Source organism: Natrix helvetica (genome assembly GCF_964273705.1).
Source record: "Natrix helvetica genome assembly, chromosome: 3".
NCBI lineage: Eukaryota > Metazoa > Chordata > Lepidosauria > Squamata > Natricidae > Natrix > Natrix helvetica.
Genome location: NC_138549.1, coordinates 106,142,530 through 106,165,273, shown reverse-complemented (window position 1 = coordinate 106,165,273; position 22,744 = coordinate 106,142,530). Strand labels below are relative to the sequence as shown.

Sequence of the window (22,744 nt, the reverse complement as noted above, 5' to 3'; positions counted from 1 at the left end):
ACAGATGGAAAAATCTTCACTTCCTTAGAGGAGGGTTATAAAATCTAACCTACAGGGAAGGAGTAGTTCACTCTTAATATTTATAATACAACTATATCAGGCATTTAACATGGTTAAAAAAACCCAATATATTAAGACATTTATTTGATACATAAACGCTTGTTTCTCAGGGCGTCAAGCATTAACACATTTCCTAGTCCAGGACTGTATTAGTACTTTATTGCTGTCACATCGTAGCAAATCTTTCCAAATTTCCCACAGTGCTATGAATTCTGGAAAGCGGCCCCACTCTTTTCAAGGCTTTCAGATCTTCTTTAAAAGTATTCATATTAAAAAATAAATTTGACCTTCAAGATGGACCTCATTTTGTCAGGGTCCATTTCAAGGTCAAAGTTGTGGTAAACATCTTCATACATGTATTTAGAAACCTTGAGCAAGGGCTCAGAAGACAATGAGTAATTTTGGCATGCTATTTTAAATGAAACAATAGGATCCTCTGGCACTTGCTGCTGGCTTTCATCTTGGCTCGCGTGCCACAAGTGGGGGGAGCGCAGGGGGGTCGTGTGCGGGCGTGCCGCACCCATACTACAACGCGCGACCCCCCCATTTTACATGCTTTTTTCGCCCTCCCCAGGCTCCAGAGGTTTTATAGGAGCCTGGGGAGGGCAAAAAGAGCCTCCCCCGCCCCCCTTCCCTGAAGCCTTCGGAACGCTTAAAACCACCCTCCGAGCAAACCGGAAGCCTCCGGACAGTCCCTGAAGCCTCCGGAACGCTTAAAACGACCCTCCGAGCAACCCGGAAGTCACTTCCGGTTTGCCTCCAGAACGCTTAAAACGACCCTCCGAGCAACCCGGAAGTCACTTCCGCTTTGCTCGGAGGGTCATTTTAAGCTTTCCGAAGGTGTCAGGAAAGCCTCCGGACGGTCCCTGAAGCCTTCGGAACGCTTAAAACGACCTCTGAGCAACCCGGAAGTCACTTCCGGTTTGCTCGGAGGGTGGTTTTAAGCGTTCCGAAGGCTTCAGGGAAGCCTCCGGACAGCCCCTGAAGCCTCCGGGAGGGGCGGAGAGGCTCTTTTTGCCCTCCCCAGGCTCCTATAAAGCCTCTGGAGCCTGGGGAGGGCGAAAAATGGCTTTTAAAATGGTGAACTCAGCTGGCCAGCGCGCGCATGCGCGCTGGCCAGCTGACAGGGCAGCGCCTTGCGTGCCCTGACAAATTGTGGCACGCGTGCCATAGGTTCGCCATCACGGCTCTAGATGAACATGCCATTTGGAAAAATGAATTTTCAAAATAAATTCCTACAACTATTTTGCTACTTTTTTGAGTTTGAATTGAGTTCTATCATTACAAATAACAAAGCCAGCAAAGGAAACAAAAAGCAATTCTTTGCTGTGGAGATGTGTTTCCAAAACAAATTTTGAAAATTTGTCATATTTTCAACCAATATTTCAAATAAATACAATCCGGACTTCATAGCAAATACATTTCACACAGAAAGCTTTATTTAAAAGTATTACTGGGAAAGGATTTTTATTTTTACAGTATGCATATATATATATTTGTTTTCGTAGATTTTCACGGGTGTAGGTATGCTGGTTTTGTTGTATTCGGGTCTTTTCCCGTGTAAGATTGAGATTGTCTTGGCAACGTTTCAGCAAGATCTCACTTGCCATCTTCAGGCTGTTGTCTTAGGCTTAAAATGCGAACGGAGCTGCCGTCTTTCTGTAAATCTTGGTGGGAGGGGATGGGGTGCTGGCTTTGTTTCAGTAAGTGGATATATAATTTCAGTAAGTGGATATATAATTTCAGTAAAATTATATATATTGAAAATTAAAAGTAGGAATGCTTATGTACTGAATTAACAAGTGGGTAGACATCCATGAGAAAACTCTCTCTTGGTAGAGTTTACAGCTCCTTCAAGTATTGTAGTAAGGGTTCCAGTGGCAAGTCTTGGCCATAATGAAAAGGCCGAAATGCTTTATCAATTTTTAGAGGACTGAGGCACAGGTCATAAATTTGATTGTAGTTATGGATCAAACGTTTGGCCTTTTCTTTTTCCAGCTTGCCTGTAATTCATTAAAAAAAAAGGTTTTTTCTATTTGGATCAGATGTAATAGCGTATTGTGGGTATACTTGAAAAGATTCAATGTAATGTCAAGGCATAGTTTAGTGTTATAGGAATTACCGTGACTGCTGTGCTAAATTCTTATTCATTTTTTTAATGAGGGGGAAATGTGAAAAATGTCCCCGTCTGGAATGATTGGGCCACAGTGGGGATAGAGAGGTAGAAGCAACGGTAAAATAAACAGGAAAAGGATTCCCTGCAGATTTTACTCCACTAGTTGTTGCTGACTATGGGGGGGGGGGGATATTCACCTCTGTTTCAAGATCACTGACCGAAGACATTTCTGTGATTGTGTGGCCAGTATGGCATCACGGAGCACTGTTTAATTCCCTCTGAAGAGGCACCTGTTTATCTATTCGCTTTTATGTGCTTTCAAACTGCTAGGTTGGCAGGAGCTGGGATAAGGATGGGAGTTTAACCCTTTGTGTGGTGCTCGAGTCTCAAACCTGGGCTGCTGGCTTTCCAGCCAACAAGGCCAGTATCTTAATCGCTGAGCCACCACACTGCTGCTATAAGAAGAAACCTATGGCATGCTTATTGTTTGTCAATACACCACCGTATATAGGTAGTCCTCGACTTACGGCCAGAATCGAGCCCAAAAGGCCTAAAGCAAGACAGTTGAGTGAGTTTTGCCCCATTTTATGACCTTCCCTGCCACAACTGTTAAGTGAATCACTGCAGTTGTTAATAACATGGTTTGTTAAGTACATCTGGCTTCCCCATTGACTTTACTTGGAAGGTCTGAAGGTCGCAAAAGGGGATCAAGTGCCCAAATTTTTATAATGTAACCGTGGCGATGGTGGACTGGTCATGATGACTTTGCATTGTTATGAAAAATGGCCATAAGCCATTTTTTTCAGTGCTGTTCTAACTTTGAATGTTCACTAAATGAATGGTATATAGTATACCTCCATTACACCATTGCAAATTGACTTCTCAGGTGGGCCCAGGCATTTTTATAAATCTTTTTTATTGACTGACAAGATCTCTATTATGACGTCTAATGCAATAAAATTCTGTGTCACGGCATCTAAAATCAAGAAGGCAACAGTTCCTTAAAAACATGCTTAAGGTAAAGGTAAAGGTTCCCCTCACACATATGTGCTAGTCATTCCCAACTCTAGGGGGTGGTGCTCATCTCTGTTTGAAAGCTGAAGAGCCAGCGCTGTCCAAAGACGTCTCCGTGGTCATATGGCCGGTATAACTAAATGCCTAAGGCTCACGGAATGCTGTTACCTTCCCACCAAAGGTGGTTCCTACTTTTCTACTTGCATTTTTACATGCTTTCGAACTGCTAGGTTGGCAGAAACTGGGACAAGTAACGGGAGCTCACTCCGTTACTCCGGCGTCAGGGATTCGAACCACCAAACTGCCGACTTTTCTGATCGACAAGCTCAGCGTCTTAGCCACTGAGCCACTGCATCCCTATAAGAGTATTAAAGGAGTATCTTTTCCGGCGCCAGGGATTCGAACCACCTAACTGCCGACCTTTCTGATTGACAAGCTCTTCCATAGGTTCTCTACGCCCTGGATAAGATCAGCCTCCATGCATTAACTAAGTTTCCTGATCAGGCTCCTTGTCGGTACGTACGCAGCATGGAATCATAGCGCTGGAGCTGGCAGTGCATATGATGACATGATCGAGGGCAATGCATACAACCTAGTTGTTCCTCTGTGCTTTCTCAGAATTACAGAAATTAATGTGTGGAAAGGATTACAATTTGCTTGAATCATCCAGCGGTGCTCATGCAGATAGAAAGTAAAATATGCCATTGATCTTCAGTAATGTTAGTTAAGCGGAACTTTGTTTGGGTGGGATCAGCCTTACCTGTGTTTTTCACATCAGATAAATAAAGGGCTTTCTCCATTTTTCTGAATCGGTCTATCCAGGCTTCTTGGTCTTCAGAGTCACTGGCATTAGCAGTTTGAAGTTTATACTGTTCTTTAATCTTCAAAGGAACATGTTATATTATCAGAAGATTAGCATTTGTCAGCTCTCATAATAAAATTGTGATGAAGAACTGTACTTAGTTCACTGCTAGAACTCCTCCCAACATTTAGTAACTATTATATACAATTTCTTCATTCAACATATCAGATGTGTGGCTTTCTGTGATCTCTTATATAATCCAAGCGTTTTGGGTTCTATGAACATCCAAGGTCAACCTTCTTCATTTGGCAACTTCAACTCTTTAACGAGTGGGCCAAAATTGAGATATTTCCTAAAGGCACCATGCTGAGGGGAGGTTATCCTAGATAACGTTGAGTTTTTAATCTCATTTTTTACACTGGATTACAACAGGTTTTAATAGACAGAAAGAGGATATACAAAACTTCCAAACAAGTTGTGCTAATAAAACAATATTACTGTTTTATGAACAAGAAGTTTTAGCATAGGAAATTGTGTCAAAATTAATTAAACCAATTTAATGATGAGTAACGCAGAATTTTCAATTAAGAGTTTGTGGATTTATCAATAGGGATTTTACAGTACCTGAGAATTATCTTCAGTTTTCTCCTCAGTTCTTCCTAAGATGGAAACAACTATGAGGTTTTTGGTTGATTCAGTTGAAAGAGTAGTTTAATGACACAATTTATCAAGCTATGGTTTCTCTCAAAGGTGATAGGAAGACATTTCTGAAGCCATAAATGCTAATAGTTTGAACACTTATTAATTCCTGATATGTTTGTAATTGTACAATAAAAAAAATTGAGCTGTACTTGTAGAAATGTTGATGAAGTTCATATCTCAACATCATGAGCTGTTTAAATACTGGATGCAGTTCAGCAACATCTGGACCAGGGGTGGTATTCACTTCCCAACCGGTTCGCAAATGTGAGCGTCTCCTCATCCATGCATGCCCTCAGCCTTTCACGCATGCACTTTGGCTTCAAAACATGCCTAAATGGGATAGTATAGAGCCGGAGCGGGTAGGTGGGGCCCCCCACGATTTCCACTACCGGTTTGGATGAACCGGTCTGAACCGGCAGAATACCACCTCTGATCTGGACACCTATCTTGTTTCCCTGAAAATAAGACCTCCCCATATAATAAGCCCAATCGGGCTTTTGAGCGCATGCGCTAAAGTAAGCCCTCCCCCCAAAATAAGCCCTCCTTGAAAATATTGCAATACAGCAGCAGCCATGAGGTAACCATGATCGCCGCCTCAAAAATAATAAGACCTCCCTGAAAAAAAAGGCCAAGCGGTTATTTCTGGGCTCAAAAGAAAATAAGACCCAGTCTTATTTTTGGGGAAACACGGTACAAATTCCCTAATTCTGTTTTTGAAGTTGACTGTGATGTAATAGAATACAAAATCCTGAACAGGAGTTCTTCAATGACAAACCAACTCGAACTAATAAAAAGGGAGAATAGCGTCCATTTTTCAAAAGAGAAATGAAAAGGTAATGATAGGAGGGAAGGCAGGGCAAATGTATAGTTACAGAGACGATGCTGTAATTACTTATGGAGGCTTGTTCGTGTTTTTCTCCCTTAAACTGTCAACCTTGTAAGAGTTGTCCTTTTTCATCATACCCTAATCTCATTCCCACATTTCTCTTGATTTCAGTTTTCATATCCTTCCGTTAAATCCTGTAGTTTGTCATTCGTATTGATTGGACATTATGGAGAGAAGACCAGATTGTACAGCATAAAATTAAATGATGGAAAAGCATGAATCAAGTCCCAGAAATGAAAGGCAGTCCTCATTGGAAACGCAGCTGGTTTGCCTATAGCCAGATGGTTAAAGTTCAAGGCCAACTGTTGCATCCTGATCGGTTTCTGTAGCAATGATTGCAATTGGCTCACCTTCGCATTTAGTCATCCCTGAATATTAAATATGCCAGAGTGCTTTCTCAAACATAATTAGATTAATGCACCATCTAACTCAATGTTTCACATCCATCTCTCTACCAGCGCTCTGTAAATCAAATGCCCAACTGTTCTAATTGTTCCTAACAGATGTCTTGCAATGGTCTGAGAAACCAACGAAGATGAGAGTAGTTTCAGACTGGCTGTTTTGTGGGTGTTCTTTAACAATTTAACAACAGTAGATAGAGGATGTATTATAAGACTGCAGCATCATTGGGAATAATAGCAATAGCACTTAGACTTAGATACCGCTTCACAGTGTTTTACAGAAGTCTCTAATCGGTTTACAGAGTCAGCATATTACCTGCAACAATCTAGGTCCTCATTTTACCGACCTTGGAAGGATGGAAGGCTGAGTCAACCTTGAGCCGGTCAAGATCAAACTCCTGATGATGGGCAGAGTTTGCCTGCAATACTCCATTCTAGCCACTGCGCCACCCACAGCTCTTGGGAATAAATTCCTGGTGCCCTTCCTCAACTTATGATCTACAGATACATTGCAACTACAATTCCCAGAATTCTTAGAACAAATGGGATTGCAATCCTAAGAGATCTTTTGGACATTGGTTTGGAAGAAATTATGTTAGAAGTGCTATTCTTCTGTTTTCTAAATGAGGGAGTATGAGAAAGTAAAAAACAAACATCACGGAACATGGGAAAAGCATGCTAGATGATACATTATCTCCATCATAACTTATAAAACAATGAAAAGCAATGGTAGAAAATGCAGTCCTCATGTTTACAGAATGACTTAAATTCCCATGTTTCACATTTTTTTTAAAAAAAGTCATTGTAACCCAAGAGTATTATCATATATGAAAAAGTGGTGGGTTTCAATTTATTTTACTACGGGTTCGCTCGTGCGCATGCTCGCAGAAGCGTCTGGGTAGGTGGGTGGAGCCTCCCACTACCGCCACTACTGGTTCGCTCGATCTGAGGTGATCAGGCAGAAACCCGCCTCTGATATGAAACATGCTGTTAACGTGAATGGTGATATTATTAACTGTATTGTCTAACTCAGTGGTTCTCAACCTGTGGGTTGGGACCCCTTTGGGGGGTCGAACGACCCTTTTACAGGGGTCGCCTAAGACCATCGGAAAACACGTATTTTTGAAAAAATACGGAAAACATAAAATAATTTTATGGTTGGGGGTCACCACAACATGAAGAACTGTACTAAAGGGTCGCAGCATTAAAAGGGTGAGACCCACTGGTCTAACTTATGGTATCCAGACAAGATTTTTCACTTTTCTTTGGATGAAGTTGCATTATTCATTTAGGCTACATGACGGATTGCCTGTACCAGCTGAAACAATATCGCGTATTGCAAAGGGAACCGCCATAGGAATGTACTTGTAGAAGAAAGCCATCAAAACATCTATTCTTGCATGAAATTGCTGCATTGGATGTATGCCAAATAAAAAAAATCTAACTTGTTGAAACTTGTTCTAGACTGTGAGGTCAAACTGTAATGTGACTCTTTATAATCCTAAGAGTAAACAAAACTGTCCAAGTTCTATCTTGCCAGAGACTCCATTTAGGAGAAAATTGTGTGGCAGAATTATTACTAATTTTTGTTTATATGGCAACTTTGAATCCATGCCAAGACAAATGATCAAATGTTAGGAAAAGAGAGAACATATTTAACTATTTTGTCAAAGCACTCAAATTAGCTGACAACAGGATAGCAGGACGGAAATGAAATGAGAGAGTAAATATATTGAGACCAAGCAATGGCCAAAAGAGAACTTATGACTGAATATTAAAGGTTTTGGAGTTCTGCCATTAGAGCTGGCATCACAAACTGTGAACTTGTATGACAGCCATAGTTAAGTAACACAGATGATCCTAGCCTTACAAAACTTTCCAAAATTCTAGTGATGTGAATTGTATGCTTTTTAGAAGACAATGCAAAAAAATGGCTACTTAACAAAAAATACCCAGAGGGACATAACATTAATGAATTACAGGCATTGGAAAGTAAGATTTCTATTAATTTATGAGAAAAATAAATTGTTTAGACTTGTTTATATGCAAACATTTTATAGCCATTATTAGGCATTAATAGAAAGTTTTATTAGTGACCATCATGATAATCTTTCTTCCTAAAATAAACGTCACTTCCTAGTTCGGAGAAAATATCTTGCCCATTCTAAGGGAAGTTTATATGAATATATGTAAGGTTTACATGAAACCAGGATCATCATTATTTTTCTGTTCTGAAAAGGTTACATCATCTATAGGGCATTAGTAAATAGAAAAAACTTACCATGAACAAATGTGTAGTACATTACAACATTCTACAGCAGGGGTGTCCAAACTTGGGAACTTTAAGACTTGTGGACTTCAACTCCCAGAATTCCCCAGCCAGGCTGGCTGGGGAATTCTGGGAGTTGAAGTCCACAAGTCTTAAAGTTCCCAAGTTTGGACACCCCTATTCTACAGGGATGTAAAATGTATTATCATATTCATTTGATTAATATGCTGAAAAATGGCAGTTAATTCCTTACTTTTACAAACAAGCAAAGCAGGATTCATTCCAGTTTGAACTTTCTTCAGCAACTCTACAAATGGTTTCCATCTACACATGGAAATATATGAAAGTTAAATACAATTAATGCAAGCAGATTTCTTTGACAGCAAAAAGAACCAGTGTGTTGAATTAAGCCATTTGTTCTATCCCAGGTGTTTTGAGTTATTCTATATGTCACTCCAGGCCTTTTCATCTACCTGTGCTTAGCACGGAAGGGCCCCATTCATACCAGTGTCTAATCAATCACCTCACAGCCACTTAAATTCTTATATCTAATCTTTAAAATTCTAAAATTTCTAATTTAGAATTTCTAACAATTCTAAATTGTAAAATTGCGCTAGGTACAATTTTTTTGGTGCGTCTTTTAATGACTCGGTAATCCCTTATATAGGGGTGGAGTCAGGGCAACTGAGTGGAGCTGTGTGTTTACTGGCCGGATGCCCTTCCTGTCACCATTGCAATGTTTGCAGCAGATAATTACTCACTGTTCCCAGAGAGAGAAATATTGATGTGTTAGATACAATTGAGTTGGAGAAACCTCAGAGCTTCCTGCAAGAACAGGGAACTGGAGAACCTTTCACTGAAACTTTTAAAACCTTTACCGGTATGCCATCTACAGCCTCTTGTTATCACAAAAACACAGCATAGCAATCAAATGCATGGATTTCAGTTTCAATTTATCTTTCTATACCTTATTTTATTTCTTTAGCAGGACTTTGTTTTAGGCTACTGGAACATCTTAAAGACCAGAATAACCTGAGATAATTCATCAAACTTAAATACATTTAATTAGGAAATAGCTCAGAGCTGGATTTTAGCTAATTACAGCAGAGTTTTATTCCCAATGGAAGTTGAGATTAAATTAGAGGATGCACAGGTAAATTAATGCTGATGACACACATATATCACACAATTTATTTTATTTATAATAGAACACAAAAACAGTTGTTGGTCTAAACTCTGAGTTTGCCTAAGCTTTGCACAGACACCAAATATTAAGGAAGAAATCCAAAAAAATTCTCTCTTCCTCGTGTTGCACATTAGTATCCATCTTAGAAGAGAGATGTTGCCAATGCCCTTTTTAATAACAGCAAGAACTAGTTAATGGAAATTGGAGCTTGCTGGACAAATCCAGTCACTTCCATAAACATTGTAAGTGCTTCATTTCTAGCATCACAGCATTTCAGTCATGCTACCATGTTCAGAGCTGATCTATAGGTTGTATTTATTTTTATATCTTTGCCCCACCCTTTTTTTCATTTGCAGCTCAAGGTAGTGAACATACCTAATATAATCTTCTTTCACATCCTCCTCCTATTTTTCCCCACAACAACAACCCTGTGAGTTGGGCTGAGAGAGTGTGACCGAACCAAAGTCAACCTGCCAGTTTTTCATGCTTAAAGCAAGATTATAATTCAGTCTCCCGGTTTCTAGTCTAGGCCAGCACCTCAGCCAGGACATCAAACGGTCTTTCTAGGCAGTAGTGGGTTTCCATTTTTTTTACTACTGGTTCTGTGGGTGTGGCTTATTTTATGGGCGTGGCTTGCCAATCATGTGACCAGGGGTGGGAATGGCTTGGCGGTCATGTGACTGGGTGGGCGTGACCAATTTAGCCGTGCATTTTGCCAATAGATGCAGGACAGGCATCATGTGGCAGCTTAGGCAGGGAAGCCAGTGGGAGGTGAGGAGTGACTGGGTGGGGCGGGGGGGGGGGAATTTGCACTTAAAATGGTCTGCACATGTGCACAACATTAAAAGGGAGGGTTACATTTTTTCAATGAAGATTGTTCTGCTCATGTGCAGAACAGAAAACCAAGATGTCGCCGTGGAGGATGGAATGGTATGGTCAGTGTCTAATGGAGTTACTACCTATTTTACAGAACCAGACCGAATAGGTAGAAATCCACTTCTGTTTCTAGGATTGTGATCTCTAGGAACATAGTGTCAAATTGTTGTTGATAAAAAGAAGTAAGCGTTCCATTAAAACTCACTGCATTCTGCCTCTTCTACCAAAGTCACATAAATTGGCCAAAGTTTCCATCATCCCAGGATGTAGAATTAGTCCGTGCTTCTGGCAAATATCCTCTACCTGAAAATTACATGTTTTCATGAAATTTTATTGGCAAGCTATAAATAAAAAATATCTACGTATAAAAAAGCGACAGCATGATTGAGAAAACAAAATTTGTCATGTCTTTTTAGAGTAAAGGGTATTCAAAACCCACCCACCCCCTTAGGACCTTCACACAAAGCATTGAAGGAGCTGGAATTCGCTCACTGTAGCAGGCTTCAGTTCAGACCTGTTTTGTATTTCACCTTCTCATAGTCCTCATATAACAGTTAAATATTACCTGCCACAAAAACCTCCCAGAGAATTGAATTCTGAAACATGTAAGTCAATAGTGATATTTTGGATAGCGCTGGAATTAAAAAGAACAGTGAAAAGCAAAAATAAGGAGCCAGACTGTAGATAGTAGCCAAGATTAGCTAAGGCATCTGAGCTTGAAAATGCCAGCAACAGCAAACAAAATCTTAATACGCTGAAAAAATGACTGTTCACATTCTTTTCATGAAATTCAGAGTCCATCTGCTTTGGGAAATTGCCTCATTCTGCCCAACAGAAGGGCCAACTGTGACATGGGATTCCTATTACTTTTAAAAAAGCTGGACATCCATTCTATGCATTGTCAACTCGCAAAGCATCCCTGGCCTGCTCTCGAGTTGCCATAAGCAAGAGGGGGGAAAACGGATGGAGCAGCACGGCAGCCACAACCAGAAGCACATTCCATGCATACCTTTCTCAGGGCTGTATCCCAGGTTACCTGTAACAGCCGGAGAAGTGTGTTCTCTACAGCCAGTGAAAGTGCTCCATTGGGTAATGTGATTTATGACACGTTCTGGGGGAGGGTCATAATTGGGCTGTAAATTATGTGGGGTCAGGGCTGGCTTCACTTGGGTATATGCAGACATGTTGCTCCTAAGGGTTCATGATTTAATTAGGGCATCCATCGGAAGCCTGACATGCATTACAAGGCAGTGATTTATTCAGAATGGTATAGGGTTTTCAGCTTGTGCAGGGGGTTGGACTAGAAGACCTCCAAGGTACCTTCCAACTCTGATACAGTATTCTGTTATTCTGTTATGCACCTCTTCCTGTGCAAAGCCTTGTAACGGAGAGTGGGTTTCTATATTGCTGGGTATTTTTCCCCTTTTTGTAAAAAAAAAAAATCTACTTCTGGTATTATTTTATCAATGCAACATAGATCAAAAACTAATATAAAATTATATAAAGATTTATGTATTGACACCCAAATGAATCTGCATCACTTAGGCTGCCATCATATTTAAACTTAAAGCCTAAAGCATTCAAAAGACAAAAACAAAGGCATACTAACAATATTTTAAAAGTACTATAATATCTCATAAAAGTGACAAAGCAAGCGTGGCAGGATTTCCCAACTTAAATTTATGCTAGTACTGACTATAAATAGACTAGTAAATTTACCCATTCATTTATTTATTCATCATATTTATATAGCCACCCATCTCACAAATATGACTCTGGGCAGCATACAATTAAGAAATAAGGCAAAAAAAACAAACAACATTAAAAACCTTCTACAATAAAAAAAAACCACCATAAAGACAAAGAGAAAGCATCTTCAATGTTACAGGCAATGTAGCTATCTCACAATTCACTATTTCCTTGAGCTCTTCAACCATGTTTTAAAGGACTTCCTGAAGGATGGGGTCAATCTCACCACGGCTTGAGGGTTGATGTTCCACAGGGTGGATGCTGTGACAGAAAAGGCCCCTCTCCTGGGTCCCACCAGATGTGGCTCCTTAACAGCTGGAACCACAACCAGGGGTGAAATGCTACTGATTCAGACCGGCTCGCCCGAACCAGAAGTAAAAAAATGCTACTGGTTCAGGCGAACTGGTATTTCTGACGATCAGCTGTGACGTGCGATTCATATTAGCTAGAATTGTTGGATTTCCTGCTTTCTAGATAATCTAAATCGCGTGGCACAGCGAATTCCTCCCCTTGCTGTTCTACTTACCTTCGCAGACTTGAAAAGCTTCAAAATGTTCCTTTTTTAGTGCTGTGCAAGCGCTCGGTAACAGAATCACTGAACCGGTAGCAGACTTCAGAGGATTTCACTGCTGACCACACCATCCTTTTTTTCTGCTGGGCATGATGGGATAGACAGACGAGGTTGGGAAGAGGTTGTCCCTCAAATGGTCCCTTACCTCAGGAAATGAAAGAAGGCCTGAGCAAATCTGGTCTTCTTGCAGAAAACTCTGGGTTAATTTTTCAAAACCCAACTCTCCATTGTGTTCTTTTAGTATCTGCTTCAGTGCCAGAAATGTATTTTCTGATGTCCAAGATCTAAAGAGTCATAGTATGAAGAGACAACTTATCTTGCATTCTTGAAAAAAGAAGCTACATATTAAAAATGTAACATTTACATATTAAAACTATTGTCTTAGCCTTAGGCTATTGCTAATCAAACCGAAGCTGAAAACAGAATAGTCCTCTCTCATGCTTTTTAATTGATGTTTATAATATAATGTGCAAAATTATAATAGAACCTTGGATTCTTTTTATTTTGATTCTTCTCAGGAAGGGTATGTTGCATTTTGCTTGATGCCTGGAGTGTTAATAACTGGATCAATTTTTCATAATCTATCTAAAAGAAACATAAAGAAATATAATTTCGAAGGCTAATTTTAAAACAGGCATTCAAAATTCCAGAAGGGGGAAAAAACATGGTGTAGAAAATATAACTACTATTAGTTGAACTGTGTATAATATCTGTTAATAAACTAAATCTAATTTTAGTATAGCTGAAGAGGCTGGATCTGCTGAAATCCATGGGATCAGAACAGAAGAAAAGCCTCTTAGGTCAGACCAAAGGTCCATACTGGAAGGAGTCTATTATTAACCGACTTTCTATAATTATCAGCCAGATCACTATGGTTAAGCCAAAGGCAAGAGAGGAGCACTATAACAGTTTATGCTCTTGTCTCTTTGCAATTGGTATTTGAGGACACAGGATGCCTCTAATCCTGAATATCCATCCATCGGTCCATCATCTATTCATCATCTATTTATCAATTCTGTCTGTCTGTCTGCCTGCCTGCCTGCCTGCCTGCCTGCCTGCCTCCCTCTCTATCTCTATCTATCTATCTATCTATCTATCTATCTATCTATCTATCTATCTATCTATCATCTATCATCTATCATAATCTATGAGCATGGTGGTGCAGTGGTTAGAGTGCAGTCCTGCAGTTACTTCTGCTGCCTGCCGGAAATTTGGCAGTTCAAATCTCACCAGTCTCAAGGTTGATTCAGCCTTCCATCCTTCCAAGGTCGGTAAAATGAGGAGCCAGATTGTTGGGAGCAATAGCTTAGAAAGGGCTGTAAAGCACTATGAAGAAGAATATAAGCGCTATTGCTATCTAGCTATCATATCTGTCTGTCTGTCTGTCTGTCTGTCTGTCTGCCTGCCTGTCTGTCTGCCCGCCCGCCCGCCCGCCCGCCCGCCCATCCATCCATCCATCCATCCATCCATCCATCCATCCATCCATCCATCCATCTATCTATCTATCTATCTATCTTCTACAGGAAAATCCTTGGTAGCCTTATTCACACAAGATTTGTTGAATCCTCCTTCAGAGCTACCTAAATTGACAAACAACCTCCTAGTCCTATGAAAGGTCAATTCCATTGGCTATTATCTCTTACAGTAGTAGGGAACATGATGTCCCCCCCCCCCCCAACACCCCATTTGTGGTTATAAATTAAGATTCCTCCAGACCTGGGCCATCAATATGCCCAGTAGTCTTTAAAAAGTTCCTTTCCAATGAACTCAACATTATAAATTTGATACATAATTCAAAATCCTATACTAGCATACCAGTTCTTGGCCATTAGCTTTTGAACACCTGTTGAAAAGCAGTTTGACGGTTGGTAATTGTAGCGGGATATCATGTTTGAGAAGCAGGGTGCTCAATTGGGCCTGAGAGAGAAATCCTGATTCCCTGGGATCCATCTCCTTGAGTTCTTCATTCAGGCTGGCCAAATCAGTAAGACTTATAGGATGCAGCTCAAATTCCTTTCTGAGCATAACTAGAAGAGAATCATCACCATCCTTTGTCTCTGTTAACTCTGGCAGAATGCCCTAATGAAAGAAATATCATGATTTTACTTATAGGACTGCCCCAATTGTTTCTATATTTCCCACCTGATCTAGTAGGATGGTCCTGATGTGGGCACCATCAGGTAAGGTCTGTCGACTGATGGGGCTTGGGAGGAGGGACTTTTCTGCCATGATGCCCATTCTGTGAAACATCATTCCACCTGAGATTAGGTTAATCTCTACCCTGATGGCCATTTGCAAGGATCTAAAAACTTGGTTTTATACCCAGATCTAGACCCAGAAGTGTAATGAGCCAATTTTCACAATTATTTATGAAACTTGGCTGCTATGTTTTTTGTTTTATATTTTGCATTTTTATCTATTTTATGATAAGTCATTTAAGTGAGAAAGGTGGCTGGATAAATGATTAGATAGAATTATTATAGAATAGAATTACGTATTTTGTGATATCTGCCCATTCTCTAATTATGACCTCCTTTATAGCATTTACAAAATGTCTACTATCTTCTCCAGGCAGCTTTGAAGAATTGATTTTTATATCCAAACAATGTTAATTGTGTGTATGTCCTTGGATATGGATATGTGTGTACCTCTAAATCAGTCTTGGCTCCAAGCATCTACATGGACAAGTCCCTGCAGTTTTCTTGGCAACATTTCTTGGCAGTGGTTTGCCATTGCCTCTTTCTTTGGGCTAAGAGTGAATGACTGGCTCAAAGCTGGCTTTGTGCTTAAGACAAGATTAGAACTGAGTCTCCCAATTTTTAGCTCAGTACACTTTAACTAGTACACCAAATTGACTTGCTTTAATAATAAATAAATATTAAAAATAAATATTTGTGATCAAGATGTTTTTAAAGCACGCAAAAGTAGCAGCAGATATTACACTGCTGTAACTTCCCAATTATATAGAATCATTAGATATACTTATGCACGATCATAAAGTTTTATGAAAGAGCAGAATTTTTAAAGTGACATGCCATAACTGAAAAGGCCCTCTTTATGGTAGATATGTGACACATTTCATTTAGCATGACATCTGATCAAGGATCTAGTAAAAAGCACTGGTAGAAAACTAAGGTAGTTACTATGTGTGGTTATCCTTCAGATCATCTGAATATAGCTTAAAATTAATTTACCAACACTTTGAAATCAGTCCAGAAAAGACCTAGGATCATATACACAGCTGAAGCCATGGGTATACTATAATAAAACTATTTGCCTTCAGCAAACAAGCGTTATATAGTACTTTAGTAAGAAAGTTTTACCACTGTGGTAAAGTATATTGGACTATTTCTGCCTCTCTAAAGATAAAGGTTCCCCTTGCTAGTTGTTCCTGACTCTAGGAGGAGATGCTCAACTTTGTTTCAAAGCCAAAAAGCCAGCGCTGTGCGAAGATGTCTCCGTGGTCATGTGACTGGCATAACTAAATGCCAAAGGTGCACAGAATACTGTTACCTTCCCACCAAATGTGGTTCCTATTTTTCTTCTTGCATTTTTACATGCTTTTAAACTGCTGGGTTGCCAGAAGCTGGGACAAGTAACGGGAGCTCACTCGTTACATGGCACTAGAGATTCAAACCGCCGAACTGCCCACCTTTCTGATTGACAAGCTCAATGTCTTAGCCACTGAGCCACCGCGTCCCTTTCTGCCTCTCTAGAAGATGCTTATGAAACCAAGTGCGACTACTGAAAGTTTAGTCATATCTACTTACCCGTTGAAGTGATTTTGAATTCTGAGCTTCAAAAGTTGGTTTTTTGATAGAATGAATATAAGATAAAGACTTATCTCCACCAGGTGCAGTAGCACAATACAAATTGAGTGGTTTCAGTTCCTTAAATAATGAACAGGAAGTAAAAAAAAGAGAAGTAAATAAAAATCAATTTTTCATTCTGTAAAATCAGTACAAATACTGACATCCTTTTAACGGGGAAAAAAAGGACGAAAGATCCTGACCATGGCAAGGGCTGAGCTTGTGGTCGGGGGTGTTCCAGCTCTTTCCCCCCCCACAAATTGACACATTCTCCTGCATTATGCAAAAACTATTAATATCACATTTGGAAGAGAAGAACTGAAAGAACTGAAGGCCTGAATCATCACGAGATACATGTATGCATGAGGGAAGAATGTTTTTTAACAAAATATTTTTCCAGTCTTTTGTCATGTCCAACATGCATCTCCGTCCATCGATGGCAATAATAGCACAATAACAACCACTTAATACAGGGGTGTCCAAACTTGGGAACTTTAAGACTTGTGGACTTCAACTCCCAGAATTCCCCAGCCAGCATAGCTTGGCGAAAATTTCTGTTTTGCCAGCTGGAAGGCTGCCAAAGAAGCCTCCCTTTCTCCACCGCTGTCGAACAGTCCGTGGCCTCCCCCTACGGATTGATGCCACAGGAGGGAAGGAAAGAAGCCAGTCTTGGAAGGAACCTCCCTCCACTCCAGAGAGCCCATGCAGGAGAGAGGATGTGGGCTGGTTTGAATACGGGTGGGCAGTTTGGGGCCAGTGTCTCTTCGCTCATTGGGGCGGGTGGAGAAAGAAAGGAAGCATGCAATAAAGCACCCCCCCCCACTGCCAAGGGCAAAGGGGAGCACATTCACCCTTTGCTATCATGTGCCTCCTTTCCCAATATTGGCAGGACCCCATTCCCCAACATACAGGGCTGCTACACCCTGCAAGAAATTTCCTAGCCCGGAATCCTAGGACAAATTTATCTGCCTAGAGTTGCCAATCCTCCTGCTGGTCCAAGAGGAAGCTTCTGCTGTCACCTTTATAGGCTGGGAGCACCTGGGAGAGAGACCCTGGTTTTTTGAAAGGTCACCAGAGAAGAGAAGGAGAAAGTGCTCTTCGCCCTGTGTGCCCTCATCTTACTCAGGCTGCTATCTGGTTGGTTGCAGTGCTTTGCAGCCAGAGAGAGAATCCAGCCATGGTGGCATCTTAAGGGCTCCAGATCTGCGCCATCGAGAGAAAAGCCAATGGAAAGTTGTGCACCTCTGCAGTGCCTGTAAAGGCTGCAGCAGAAGCTTCCTCTTGGGCCGGCAGAAGGATTTGCAACTGTAGGCAGACAAGCTTCTCCTGGGATCCTGGGCTAGGAAAACTTTTGCAGGGTGTAGCCAGCGTTCAAACCAGGCTGCCTCCTCTCTCCCCACATGGGGTCTCTGAAAGGGGAGGGAAGGTCTCTCCCAAGACCCGCTTCCCTCGTCTCGTAGTGCAGTTCCAGGACAGCAGGATATTCTTTCTTTCGCTGGTACAAGAGCATGGCCACACCGCCATTGCTAATGTCTGGTCTGGTCCACCAGATTTTCACTACCTCTTCTGGCGTACCGGACCTACTGGGAAGAACCCACTTCTGCGTCACAGCCAAAAACAGTGCCTAGGCCACATGCGTCACTCCTGACCTCAGTTTTCACTAGCAGAGGCACTGCAGGGCTGTCCTTCACTGTTTCCAGGGTAGCCCCATAGGCTAGATCTAAGCATCCCACAGTCCAGATCCATGGGCCAGATCAAAGCATCCCACAGGCAGGATCTGGCCCGCGGGCCTTAAGTTTGACACTCCTGCCATAGTTGCTTCGTTCCATGTCCTCATTTACTCTCATGCTATCTCTGTGGTCACCCATTGAAGGTCACCTATGAAAGGTTGGTCTATTAGTAGGGCTGATCCCAAGACTGTTTCCTATCTGTAACTGAATTAGAAAATGAAGGGACTATAACAGTTGTAAACTTACTTTGTTGTCCACAGATCTGATAATATTTGACTCTGTTTGTTTAGATGTATATTTTTCCATTCCATCTTGGTTCTGAGATTTAATATTCACATCATTATTGATTTGCTGACTAGGTGGCTCATTGCGGTCTGGAAAGTTTCCATTTCTCTGTCTTATATTACACAGAGGTAAAGTTTGGAGCATGGACTGTGTCTCAGGCTTCACAATCTCCTTTGCTTTCCTGTGGGTGGGAAGTATTCAATATATATTTTGGCACCGAGATGTAACTACTTTATCTTTTCCCCATTTACATCCAAATATTCCTTTCATGAAATATTTCTTTATTAGACAAAAATGAAGTAGTGTAATCAATGGATGTGCCCCCAAAAGGCAAACCAATTATATCTATATCTGTTGTTATCTTACAATTATTTTATTATATTTTGTTGAAAGACAAATGTTAAGGAAATATTATCTCTTAGAATGTCTCCCTGCTCTGAGAGATGTATGCAAAGTACAAGGAAAATACTGTTGTGTACGAATGGGCAAGTGGTTGGTCCATCACAGTTTCTCATTATGACATCCATAAGAAGGATTTGCCCTGTAATAGAAAACTGCAGTTGAAGTTAAGCCATCTAATAAGATACCAAAGAAATGAAGTTTTGGCTCATTCAATCAGTCTGAATAGAAGCATAATGGTGTAGTGAAAAAGGAAAATAAACCTCTCCTTTACACCACAAAGTCTTTCATGAAAATTACAAAAAGTTATATAATTTGCAGAGGTACACCAGGCGCACTTCCTTTAAACTTGGAAGTCTTTGGTGAAAATTACAGAGATGTTATTCTATATAATTTATAGAATTGTGTACATAAGTGGCTTCAAGGCTGAAACAGTGGAAGAGGAGATGAAATAATTTGAACTAAAAGAATTCAGAGATTGTCCTGTTTAACGATCCCTGGTTAATATGAATCCAACATGATTTTAGTTCTTACAAGCATGTCTGAACACCTAGAGAATATTTATCTTGGACCAGCAATATAGAATAGAATAGAATTCTTTATTGGCCAAATATGATTGGACACACAAGGGATTTGTCTTTGGTGCATAAGCTCTCAGTGTACATAAAAAGAATATATATATACATTCATCAAGAATCATAAGATACAACAGTGATAGTCATAGGTTACTAATAATCAATCAAATCATATTAGGAAACAAATAAAACAATATAAATCATAAAGGTACAAGCAACATGGGGTTAAATATTATAAATAAATATATAAATAAACAAGTTAAATATTGTGTCAAAAGCATCTAGGACAGTGGTCCACAACCCTTCCAACTTGGTGGACTGGTATAGGTGATGGGAGCAGGGGAAGAGGGGATGGTTTCTCGCATGCACACCACTTTCACAACGGTATATATAGAGGAACTCTGCATTTAAAAATAACTCAAAACTGAGAACTATTTGAGCCCTTTAATTTGTGTAATATTATATGATCTTCTTCCTGCAATGGATTAAAAAAATGAAATGTTTCCCTATTCTCTTAAATGTCCTGATGCTTCTGCTTCTGCTTAATAATGATGATGATGATGATGATAATAAATAATAATAATAATAATAATAATAATAATAATAATAATAATAATAATGTTTTAACTGTTTTAAATGTAGCACTGGAATTACATTTAAAACAGTTAAAACTTGACAAAATCACCATCAGTCAAATGCAAAAAGCTGCACTGCTTGGATCTGCACGTATATTACGAAAATACGTTACGACGTCCTAGGCCCATGGGTGGGGCCCGACTAGTAATCAATGCCAAATCCGGCGAAACAACTGGCCACTGTGATACAATCATATAATAATAATAATAATAATAATAATAATAATAATAATAATAATAATAATAATAATAATAATAATAATAATAATAATAATAATAATAATAATAATAATTTAATGCAAGTATTAGCATTTACTGCATTTTAATTACAATATATGTTTTGTGGCATTTTATTTAAAGACATAATGCTATGAATTCTAATCAAAATTACATTTCCCTGACATCATACTTACCCATCACTTTTCTCTACAAGGCATCGGACATATTTGCTCCCGATTATTTTTATTACAGTCTCGTAATTTGCACCAAATCCATAAGGTAGGTTTCTTACTGAAGCCATTACCAGTTCTGTCTTGCTCTCCCCAAAAGATCACTTTCCTGTAACTTTCCTGGAGAAGTTTATTTCTTTAAAAATGGAAACTGAAAGTGGGTAGACGGGTTCTGCAAATAGTTTTGGAATATATGAGTTTCAATTAACTCAGTAATGAAATAACAAAAGCTTGGCTGAAGAGCTTATCAATTAAATGCCTTCTTTAAAGGAAGCCCAGGAAAGTAAATTAAGTGTGAACAAATTTAAAAGGATGTATTTTTCATATCATACATTTATCCTGAAAGAATTTCCCACATCACTGGCCCAATTCCAACACAATAGCAAGATTAGTTAATAATTTGAGATTTATATTGGGCCCATATTGGGATTCAGTTTGAGAAGCAACCAACCTACAGGTTGCCCTGTAATTGATATTAGATTTTCATAATGATTGTATCTAAAATTTCATAATTCTGCATCTAAAGAAATGACTGCTGTACAGTGTAATCCTATGAAACCCCAAGAAGCAGCAAGCACTCTTAAATTCAATGGAACTTTCTTGTAGTGAAACCTCTACAGGATTTTAACTTTAGAGGTTTTCCCAGTCTTATTATTTAAATATTATAACTGCAAATGTGAAATGGGAAAATAATTTCCTTCTAAATACCTTTTGTCATTAATTAACAGTCTGAAAAAAAATAACTCCCTTTTAACTTTTCAAATTAGTAGCGTTTGCAGCAGTTAATAACATAACAAAACAATGGAGCAAATTATCATCCCCAAATTCTTCAGCTCATTGACTCCGTCATAAAATTTCAAATTCTCCACTTAATCCCAATAGTTTATTATAGGAAAATAATTTAACTTTTTAGTATATTGTTATATAACTATAACAATAACAGAGACAACTCTAGGCTGCTTTCATTGATGGATGACCCCTGTCTTGCAGAGACAACAAAAGATTAATTGATCCCAATTCCCCTTCTATCATTTATTGACCACCTATGGACTCCAGACATTTACAGATCCCCCTTTGACCCCCAGACATTTATCACCCCCTTAAGTAATCCTATCAACTATTGTGGGTTGATAGGGACCACTTTGGGAAACCATCTTTAGAGGCTTAATGGTAGAAAAATACTACAAACCCAGGTTGTCTTGGGTTGTATTTCTTGGCAAAGGTTTTCCAGAAAATCCTTAAAAAATCTAGGAAATGTCTCCAGAACTCCCAACTTCTTCCTATAATGCTGGAGTAAACTTGTCCTTTTTTTTTCTTTTCCCCCTCATAATGACATTGCTTTACTATAGTTAGCTTTCTCTCTCTTCCCCCGATACCAGAGCTAGATTAATTCAATGTTTTCATAATATTTCCATGGAAATAACCATTTAGAATTTACTACAATACCTAAAGTCTTTGAGATGAACTCAGTTCCTGTTGACTTCATGGACACGTCTAACTCCATGTAGCTTTCTTGACATCACTATTAATTGGCTTGCTGTTGACTTCTGTTAACTTCTCAATCCAGGTTCCAGTATTCCCTAGAAGATTCTTGTCCATGAAACAATCAGATCTAACCCACTTTCCCCTTTCAAGATTAGTTCACAAGGATCCAATTATCTTATTCTGAACGGCCCAATTGCATCTTCACATAGATTTAACTTTCCCTAAGTGTGAGATAGCTTTTAAAGAAAGTTTGTCATTTGTTCCCTTAAGATCACACTCAGCAAAAAGAAACAACACACTGGCCTTAAGCATATGTTTCCCTTTCTCCCTTTCGAGTTTTGAGACACCCACCTCTGTGCAGTCTTCAAAAGCAACAGGCAATCAGCCACCATAAATGAACTGCTTTTCACAATCACCATAGCAAGGAAGCTGCTGTTACTAAGGACGCAGTGTATTGTTGCTGGGCTGGGCAGAGCTTCTCATTCCATAGTCAATGCAGAGAGAGGCGTGCATTTCAAATAATTAGATTAGCAGGCTATAGGCTTAGTGCATGTAATACCAAAGGGCTCAAAAGGGAGATGATCTTTTTTGCCTATTCACGTGGTTGGCAAGCAAAATCTTTCTCTGCAACTCACAGATTGCAAAGGTTTAGAACAGGGGTGTCCAAACTTGGGAACTTCAAGACTTGTGGACTTCAACTCCCAGAATTCCCCTGGCAGTCAGTAGAAGTAGACTGCAGTGCTTC

The 22,744-nt window shown here is 39.7% G+C and overlaps 1 protein-coding gene across 1 annotated transcript; it reads right to left on the bottom strand.

Moving 5' to 3' along the window:
* Nucleotides 1-1,812: 1,812 nt before the first annotated feature.
* Nucleotides 1,813-22,267, bottom strand: LOC309390083 (uncharacterized protein C1orf87). The gene is made up of 12 exons (XM_081949162.1): nt 21,961-22,267; nt 20,479-20,686; nt 18,418-18,637; nt 16,403-16,522; nt 14,448-14,711; nt 13,120-13,217; nt 12,778-12,916; nt 10,518-10,615; nt 8,504-8,574; nt 4,617-4,651; nt 3,951-4,071; nt 1,813-2,063 (listed from the first exon to the last, which is right to left on the bottom strand). The coding sequence occupies exons 2-12, from the start codon at nt 20,583-20,585 to the stop codon at nt 1,903-1,905; spliced, it is 1,434 nt and encodes a 477-aa protein (XP_081805288.1). The 5' UTR covers nt 20,586-20,686; nt 21,961-22,267; the 3' UTR covers nt 1,813-1,902.
* Nucleotides 22,268-22,744: the final 477 nt, after the last annotated feature.